Raw genomic sequence first — 8,994 nt, forward strand, 5'->3', positions numbered from 1 at the left:
AAAATCACTCCAATGGAGGAAAGCAAAACAGCTATGAAACAAAACTATACAACAGTCTGAGCTGTGAAACTTACCAAACAAAAGATCACTCCAACGGAGGAAAGAAAAGGCTATAAACATAAACTGCAAGACAGAGCTGCGCTATAAAACTATCAAACAAAAAATCACTCGTAAAGAGGCTAAAGAATACAGAATTACGAACAAGAGATCACGACTTGGACGAGACGAGGGCTGTGGCAAAAGGCTGGGGTGCACGGTAGAATGAGACACTCTGGCACAGGACAAAGGGAGTCGCAGACTATAAGACACACAAGGGTAATGGGGAACAGGTGGACACAATCAGGAATCAGGGGAGACAATCAGACCGGTGACACATGAGGAAGGGCAAGTGACCTGAAACGAGAGGAGAGTTACTTTTCAAAATAAAACAGGAAGCCACGAAACAAAAACCCAGAACGAGACAAACCTCACTGCTGTGTGACAGTGACAGATTTATTCAGTATATTGAAACACTTTTTAACAGCCCTAGAGCACAAATTCTAACTAATGGAGTCCTGTTGGGAGCCTTTCCGTAGTCCAGAGGTGTCCGCCAAGGCTGCCCAAGTTCACCGCTGTTGTTCTTAATGGCTATTGAACCGTTAGCTATTGCCATTTGCTTTAACATCATCATTAGTGGTATTAAATTTGGCACTACTGAGGATAAACTAGCCTTGTATGCTGACGACCTTTTAGTTTTCTTGTCCGACCCATCTAACTCACTTCCCTCCCTCATGCATTGCTTTTATCAATACAGCACTGCTTCTGGATACAAGCTAAACCTTTCAAAAAGAGAAGTTATGCCATTTAACATAGAGAACAACAATATTAAAAACCTAGCTAAGCTTTTACAATGGTGCCCAATTGGGTTTAAGTACCTAGGCACAGAAATGAGAAAATCCACTGACAAAATTCCCAAAGACAACTATATCATATTAGTAGACCAAGTTAAATTGGATTTACAGAAGTGAAGAGATCTGCCATTATCTCTAACTGGCAGAGTGAATTTAATTAAAATGAGTCTTCTCACAAAATTTTTGTATTTATTCCACTCTGTTCCAATTAAAATCCCGAAAACTATGTTTAGAGAATTAAATAAATATATATCCAATTTCATATGGAAAGGTGAAGCCTCCAGAGTTAAATTTTCATATCTCCAGGCCCCATATGCCAATGGAAGATTGAATCTACCCAATTTTAGATCATATTACCTTGCAGCCCAATTACGTTTAGTCTTGTGCTGGTTGCATAATAAGGACAATGAGACCAGGTGGCTTTCCATTGAACAACATTTATTGAAGGATGTACCCTTGAAGACTCTTCCTTTCCTACCCTGTAAAAAAGCGCTTCTGAATATTACCAAAAACCCCATAATTTTGAACTCCTTTGTTGCTTGGCAAGAAGCTCACGCTACTATTGACTTAAACACCACATTTCTTTGGAAAACTCCTCTCTGGGACAATCCCAGCATCCCACATCTGATTACAGACGGAACTTTAAAAGCTTGGGTTAACAGCGGCATAAAAACACTCCACTTTATACAGTCAAGATAACTTTATCAACTTTTATCAATTAGCTCAAAAATTTAAACTGCCAAACCATAATTTATTCAAATATTTCCAAATCAGAGACTGGGTTCGCAACAGCTATACAGAATTTCCGAAAATCCCACCAGATTCCCCACTTGAAAGTTATCTGCTTAGTAAAAACCTGCATTCTACAAAAGGACTGATATCTGTTATTTATACCATCTTAAACAATAACCTTCCAGTCTATAAGAAGAATGACAAAAAAGCAAAATGGGAATCGGATTTGGAATGCATTTATGACGATGCTGAGTGGTGTAATATCCGAAACATGTCTGAGACATGTTTCGGATATCTTAATTTCAACCAAACATAGACAAATGCAGTTCAATATTCTCAATAGAACCTATTATACACCTCATAGATTACACAAAATATTCCATAATGTTTCTCCCAACTGCCAAAGATGTAAAACCTGTGTTGGAGACCTACTTCATATGCTCTGGTGTCGCTCCTCTCTGAAGGAATTATGGAAATATATCATCAGAACGACTATAGATGTCATAAAAACAGAAATAGAATCTGACCCTAGGGTCTGGATCTTGGGAGACATTCAGATTCTTAACATGGATCACAATAAAAAATACTTCATATTACTCGCGGGCACAGCCGCAAAAAAGTGTATACTACAAAATTGGAAAGCTGAACTTCCCCCCTCACAGAAACAATGGTTAAATGAACTAACTTCCTATAGCACACCCAAAAAGATCCTCTATAGTGTGAGGAGGAAACCGGCAACATACGATAAAATATGGGGCCCTTTCCTCGCCTTGCTACCATCACTGCATCCTTGTAGATAGTAGCTTTTTCTGTCTGCTTATCCTCTCAACATACTCATTGGGACCTCACAGTCTATTCGACAAATACCTTATCTTTTAATTAATTTTATTTTTTATACTTTTCATCATTGAAGTGAGAACTAGAGATAAATTTTTGTTATCTGTGGGGGGGTGGGGGTATTCTGTGTTTTGTATTGTTGTTTTTCTGTTACTTTCTGTCATGTAAAATGGTAAAATGGCAATTTTGTCAATAAAAATATCTTTACAAAAAAAGGGACATGCTCTCTACCACACTGATACCAGCGTGGTAAGCTGTAGAGAGGGAGAGAGAGAGTGCAGGCGAGTTGGAGGAGACTGAGCATGTGGCGCTTACCTGTGATGGTTGGACCAATGTAGCCCAAGATCACTACATTGCAGTCACTGTCCACTTTGCTAAGGGAGGTCAGCTGCAAGAAAGGGTTCTCCACACTAAAGCTGTATGAGGCCCAGACAGGAGAATTTGTGGCAGAAGAGATTCATCACATAATGGCAGAGTTTAATATTTAGGGAAAGGTGGTAGCATTAACAGTCGACAATGCTGCAAATATGGGTGTGGCTGCTAGTAGGTTGAAGGTGGTCAAGATAGGCTGCTTTGCTCATTCTCTTAACCTTGCTGCCCAAAAGTTGTACACTGAACCAACAGTGTCGAAGTGGGCAGCAAGAATCCAGGCAGTGGTTGTGTGGCTGAGGAAGGCGAGCTTAGCCAAGCCAGTTATGAAGGAGAAACAACGCCTCTTAAGTATGTCTATTCCTCTATTGGCAGTATAAATGTTTCCAAAATTCTTCACATGTAAATGAAATGCATGTGCATTGTTTAATATGTTTTCAGATCTCCCACAGCATGCAATGGTGCTTGATATGAGAACCAGGTGGAATACACTCTACCTCATGATTGAACAGTTTGTAGAGCAGTATTCAGCCATTCAGGCAGCATCTTTGGACCCCAGGCTCAGGATGTCAATGGAAAGGGACAGGTAAGATTTGATGTGCATGACATTATCACTAGTCTAACATGGTATTTCTTTAATTTGATATCTTCCTTAAAACTGCTTTGGTTTTGTGTGTGGTGGTTGTCTTCTTTTTTTCAGGCTGGAGAGAATTACAGACCAGGACTTCAGGCGTGCAGAGGAGTTCGTGAGAGTGATGAGAATCTTCTACACTTCAACACTCTATGTATCCTCAGAAAGGACTCCAGCATGTGGCCAAATTCTGCCCATCCTGCAGAAGCTTGAGGGCCACTTAAAAGTTCAGGATGCAGACTCCACCTTTACTGCTGCCATTAAGAAAAGGGTGTGGGATGACCTTTCAAAGCGTTACACGGTATGTATTTTTGTTGTTGTTGTTGTTGTTGTTGTTGTAGTAAATCACTAAAAATACATTATGAAAGGGTCTAACTCTGGTACTGGCATATTATTTTTCTCCCACAGGATGAAAACATCAGGATGTTCCTGGAAGAGGCCACATCACTCAACCCCAGGCTTAAGACCAAAATCCTGGATGCTGCCGTTTGGTCTAGGTTGAAAGAGAAGGCGTGTGGCGAAAACTCTGAACAGGTTTGCTTCATTTTGACTATTGTTACTGTACTTTCTGTGATGAAGATGAAGTATTGATTATTGAAATGCCACACAGAATAGTAATATAAAACTGTATTAACATAGCATGCACTGGAAATCGATGAAGATGGAGAGGACCAACTGGACGAGGGGATGGAGGAGGAAGAAGAGGATGAAGAGGCTGCATCTATGGAGAATACAACACATGTAAGCTTTCCATAATACTTACCATTCATTACTTACTCATCTCTTAAATAGACAAACCTAAGCACTTAGAATTAAGATGATCAGTACTTCAGTGCTTTCCTCTGGTTTAGTCTCACTTGTTTTTTTCTCTCTTAATTTTTACCTTGATACTTATCTTTTGTAGACTGCTGTGACTACGAGCCACTCCATGTCTGACTCTGCACTGGGGAAGCTGTTCGCTGAGGAGGACCTGGCCCTTAAAACCAACCAGGCAGCGTCACTCCTTGACCAGTCAGAGAAGGCGTGGAAGGAGCTTGAACTCTACAGAGTTCTACCTATGTTGGTTGTGATGTTAAAATTACACAGCCCAAATAATACTTCATTGTACAGGTTTGTACAGTTATTCAGTAAATATTTGAGCACTTTCAAAATGTATTCGAGTAAAAATCTTTTGAATGGGGAGAAGTGGTGACATTTACGCAACTGATTGCTGTCTATTCATATGATTAATATCGATTGCCGAAGTTTAAAAAAAAGTATCGAATGAAGTACTCAGTTGGTATCGGTATCGTTTTAAGGGTACTGGTATCGGTACTGGTATTGAAAATTTATAAATGATACCCAGGCCTACACGTCAGTGAGTAGAAAAATGTGGGACAGACAGAATGACTGACTGACAGAATGACACACTGACAGTTTCCATGATTATGTACAGCATACCATACCATGACTTAGTCATACCAAAAATTAGAAAAACAACAACAAAACATTCAGCCACAGGGGGAGCCACAGAAATCGGTTGCATTTCAGCCATTTTTAAGCATTTTTCTGTTGTTATAGCGCCACCCAGTTGCCAATTAGAGTTAAATTTCTCCAGTCACCTTGTGGTGCCCTGTTCTACATATCTACCAAGTTTAGTAAAAATCGACATGGCAGTTAGGCCTAGATAAGAAATTAGCTCTCTAGCGCCCCCATTTTGTTTGATCGGGTCAATAATGGACGGGTCCCCTCAGATTATGTGTGGTCATATGCCTACAAAGTTGTGTGGTGATCAGTGAAACCCTTGAGATGTTATACACCTTTATGTGATGAGCCACGCCCTCCCCAATATTCATTGCCTTATAGAAGCTCAGTTTTAGTAAGTTTTCCAACTTTTGCCAAGAGAAAACTTTAGATATTGGTCCCTAGATTATGTTCACCGAGTTTCATGCAGATCGGTCAAACTTCCTCGGAAGAGATCGATTTTAAGTGTTTTTTCAAAAAATTCAAAATGGTGGGAAAACTATATAACCAGAAGTTATGGTTTCTGAGGCAGATTTGTTCCTCGTGAAGAGAGGCATCATCTGTGCAAAGTTTCATGTCTATACGACATACGGGGCATGGGATATGCCCATCCACAGTTTGCGATTTCAATTGGTTGCTGTGGCGCCCCCCTTTGGCCAATTGATGTAATATTGCTTCATTCGCATCCTCCCATGACCCTCTGCCACTGTGCCAAATTTCACATGGATTGACCAAGTCAGTGTGGAGAAAAACGTGGAACAGACACACAGGGCCCTATTTAGATGGTCTAAAGCGGACAGCGGAGGGCGCATAATCCATGTCGCAAGTGTCATTGCTATTTAGATGCAGGCGTAGTTGTCATTTTCACGCCCTGCGCCCTTGTCGTCTAACTAGCAAATGAACTTGCACTTCTCTGGGTGTGTTGGTCTAAAAATGAGCAGTGGTCAGGCACAGTCATGGCGCGTTGCTAGTTAGATGACGTAAAAAGCAAATGTGCCAGTGACCAACAAAAACCTGGTCTGAAGTCAACGGCGCAGCATTTCGCTGTTAAACAAGTTAGTAATATGCGTCTCTAGGCGGGTGCACAACGCGCATGCACTCTGCTCAGACACACACACAGAGCAGCCACACAGGATGATGGCGCCTCTGTGTTCGGCCGGCCGTCTCCCTCTGCTGAGTGTGTTGCTGTTTTTCTTGTGTCTGCTGTCTGTTATACGGAGTGTGTCACTGCTGCAGGTGTATGATCGCCTGACACTTCTTAATATCCGTGATTCTTTGGAAAAACGGCCAATCTGCGGCTCTGATGGACATTCAAAGATACCGCCACCGTTTCTGGCGTCCATACCCCCACAACTACGGCGTCTTTCCTGCTGGCTGTCTCGAAACAGTCGCCGCAGAAGACGTGGAAAGCGAGGTGGAGTCCTCATTAAACTGAAGTCTTACCTGGCTTCTTCCTGCCACGATCCCTGTCGTTTACTAGCCGGATCCTCCGCGGACTATAGGGGCTACGATCTGCGGAGCTCCAAGGAGTACAGATATCGGTGGCTCCGACCGGTTTTCCAGGACACCGGAGCGCCGCTCCCGTGTTGTCGGCTAGTGCGGACCTCCCAGCGGGGCTGCGTGCCGGGGAATCTTCGCTCGCTCACCCGCTCCTCTCTCCAGACGGGCCAATGCTCAGTTCATACGGCGCTGATTAACACCAGATCTCTTACAAATAAGACACTTATTTTGAATGACTTCTTCACAACATATGATCTGGACTTCCTCCTGCTGACAGAGACCTGGCTGAAACCAGGTGAGAACAGCGCCTTTTCGGAGCTCCTCCCTCCCGGCTGTTCCTTCTTCAGCACTCCGCGAGCTGCCGGCCGTGGTGGCGGTCTGGCTGCTATATTCAAGGAGAGCTTCAGATGCCGTATGATAACTGCTAATAATTATTCCAGCTTTGAACTGCAGCTGTTTGTGATCGACCACGCCTGCCCCGTGCTGTGTGCCACAGTCTATCGCCCTCCCAAATTCAATAAGGATTTTATTCAAGAATTCTCTGAGTTTTTATCTGATTTTGTCTCAAAGTTTGATAAAATATTGATCTGTGGAGACTTTAATATTCATGTTGGTTGTGAAGCAAATCAATTGGCTAATGAGTTTAAAAGCCTTTTGGATTCCTTTGATCTTACTCAATCTGTTAATGCACCAACACATGAGCATGGGCACACTCTCGATCTTGTCATTTCTCATGGACTTTCAGTTTCACTCAGAGAAATAGTGGACACTGCTATCTCGGATCACCTCCCCATTGTTTTCGACTTTGCTGCCCCTCCACCTGCCAATAGGCCTGTTTCTCCAGCTCGCAGACGCCGTATCTTCACTTCATTGACAGCCAGAGAGTTTGCGGATGCCTTTAGGGACTCTCAGCTACATGTTGACAGTGGGCTGGCTCCTCCCCTTTGTCCAGATAGCCTACTCTCCACTTTTAATTATACATGTTCTACGATTCTGGACTCTATCGCCCCTTTTCGGCAAAAAAACACCAAAACCAAGACTGATCCCTGGTTGAATGACCACACCCGCCTGCTCAGACAACAATGCAGACAGGCTGAACGGGCGGTGGAAAAAGGACAAACTGCATGTATCCCTGGGCTGGTTAAGGGACAGCTTGGCTGCATACCAGAGATCTCTGAAGGAGGCCAAGTCCAGATATCTGTCCTCCATTATAGCTAACAGCTCTCATCATCCAAGAGTGTTATTTAATACTATTGACTCTGTTATTAACCCACACCCCACTGTCCTGTCTGATGCCTCCACTACAACCTGTGAAGAGTTTGTCTCTTTTTTTGCTGACAAAGTGACAACAGTCAGGCAGAACATTAGTAACATTGATACGTCCCATGATGATGTGTGTGTTCCTCCTACACAGTCTGCTGTTTTCGAGCAGTTTGAGACCATTTCTCTGTCGGTTTTTACCAAGGTGGTTAGTGGCATGAAACCTACTAACTGTCCCTTAGATATCATTCCGGCCAAGTTCTTAAAAGAGGTTTTAGGTTAATTCTGTTGGGTCAAGTCTGCTTGTTTTTATCAACACTTGTCTTAGCTTAGGGTCTGTCCCAGCTGCCTTCAAACACGCTGTGGTTAGGCCCCTACTTAAAAAGCCACACCTTGACCCCTCAGTGTTGTCCAATTTTATGCCCGTCCCATTTGCCTTTTCTTTCTAAGGTTTTAGAAAAAGTTGTTTTTATTCAAGTGCAGGCATTTTTAGAGTTGAACTCTGTTCTTGATAAATTTCAGTCTGGTTTCAGATCCCGACATAACACTGAGTCAGCACTGCTAAAGGTGCACAATGATATTGCTTTGTCTGTGGATGCTGGGAATCCTGCTGTGCTGGTGCTGCTGGACCTCACAGCAGCTTTTGACACGGTCGACCATGCAGTCCTTGTATCTCGCCTAGAGCAGTATGTTGGCATCCGTGGCACTGCTCTCCAATGGTTTAGGTCATACCTGGCAAATAGGAGCTTCTCCGTAATGATTGGTGACCTCTGCTCTTCACATGCATCCCTCCCTTGTGGGGTGCCACAGGGATCTATCCTCGGCCCTATTCTGTTTTCACTGTATATCCTACCTCTGGGAGCAATTATAAAAAAACACAATCTGTCTTTTCATTTTTATGCTGATGATTTGCAGATATATTTGCCCATGAGACCCAATGAAAATACTGCATTTACGAAGCTGCTGGATTGTATTACCGATGTAAAGCGATGGCTGGCGCAGAACTTTTTGCACCTGAACGACAGCAAAACTGAATGTATTTTATTTGGCACGCCACCTATGTCAAATGTTTTCACAACAAATTGTGGTACTCTGGGCCCCTTTTTTAAACCCTCTGTAAAAAACCTTGGGGTAACATTTGACAATGGGCTGAAATTTGATAAACAGATTAGTTCTGTTGTTAGAACAAGCTTTTTTCAGCTCCGTCTCCTTGCCAAAGCGAAGCCGTTTCTCAGTCAACAGGACCTTGAGAAGGCAATCCATGCTTTCATC

The 8,994-nt window shown here is 42.8% G+C and overlaps 1 protein-coding gene across 1 annotated transcript; it reads left to right on the forward strand.

The window, feature by feature from the left end:
• Positions 1 to 2,734: 2,734 nt before the first annotated feature.
• Positions 2,735 to 7,037, forward strand: LOC125906366 (uncharacterized). The gene is made up of 8 exons (XM_049604981.1): positions 2,735 to 3,179; positions 3,270 to 3,414; positions 3,529 to 3,760; positions 3,868 to 3,993; positions 4,099 to 4,200; positions 4,364 to 4,522; positions 6,199 to 6,874; positions 7,033 to 7,037. Exons 1-8 carry the CDS (start codon positions 2,987 to 2,989, stop codon positions 7,035 to 7,037), a joined length of 1,638 nt encoding a protein of 545 aa, XP_049460938.1. The 5' UTR covers positions 2,735 to 2,986.
• Positions 7,038 to 8,994: the final 1,957 nt, after the last annotated feature.

Source organism: Epinephelus fuscoguttatus, linkage group LG18 (assembly GCF_011397635.1).
Source record: "Epinephelus fuscoguttatus linkage group LG18, E.fuscoguttatus.final_Chr_v1".
NCBI lineage: Eukaryota > Metazoa > Chordata > Actinopteri > Perciformes > Serranidae > Epinephelus > Epinephelus fuscoguttatus.

What these genes read in the sequence shown, in the direction of transcription:
- LOC125906366 (XM_049604981.1), top strand. Translation starts at nt 2,987, where the DNA reads ATGGGTGTGGCTGCTAGTAGGTTGAAGGTGGTCAAGATAGGCTGCTTT. An exon ending in ACCTTTCAAAGCGTTACACG is followed by an intron (nt 3,761 to 3,867) that starts GTATGTATTTTT and finishes TTTCTCCCACAG; the next exon opens with GATGAAAACATCAGGATGTT. An exon ending in ACAGAGTTCTACCTATGTTG is followed by an intron (nt 4,523 to 6,198) that starts GTTGTGATGTTA and finishes TCACTGCTGCAG; the next exon opens with GTGTATGATCGCCTGACACT.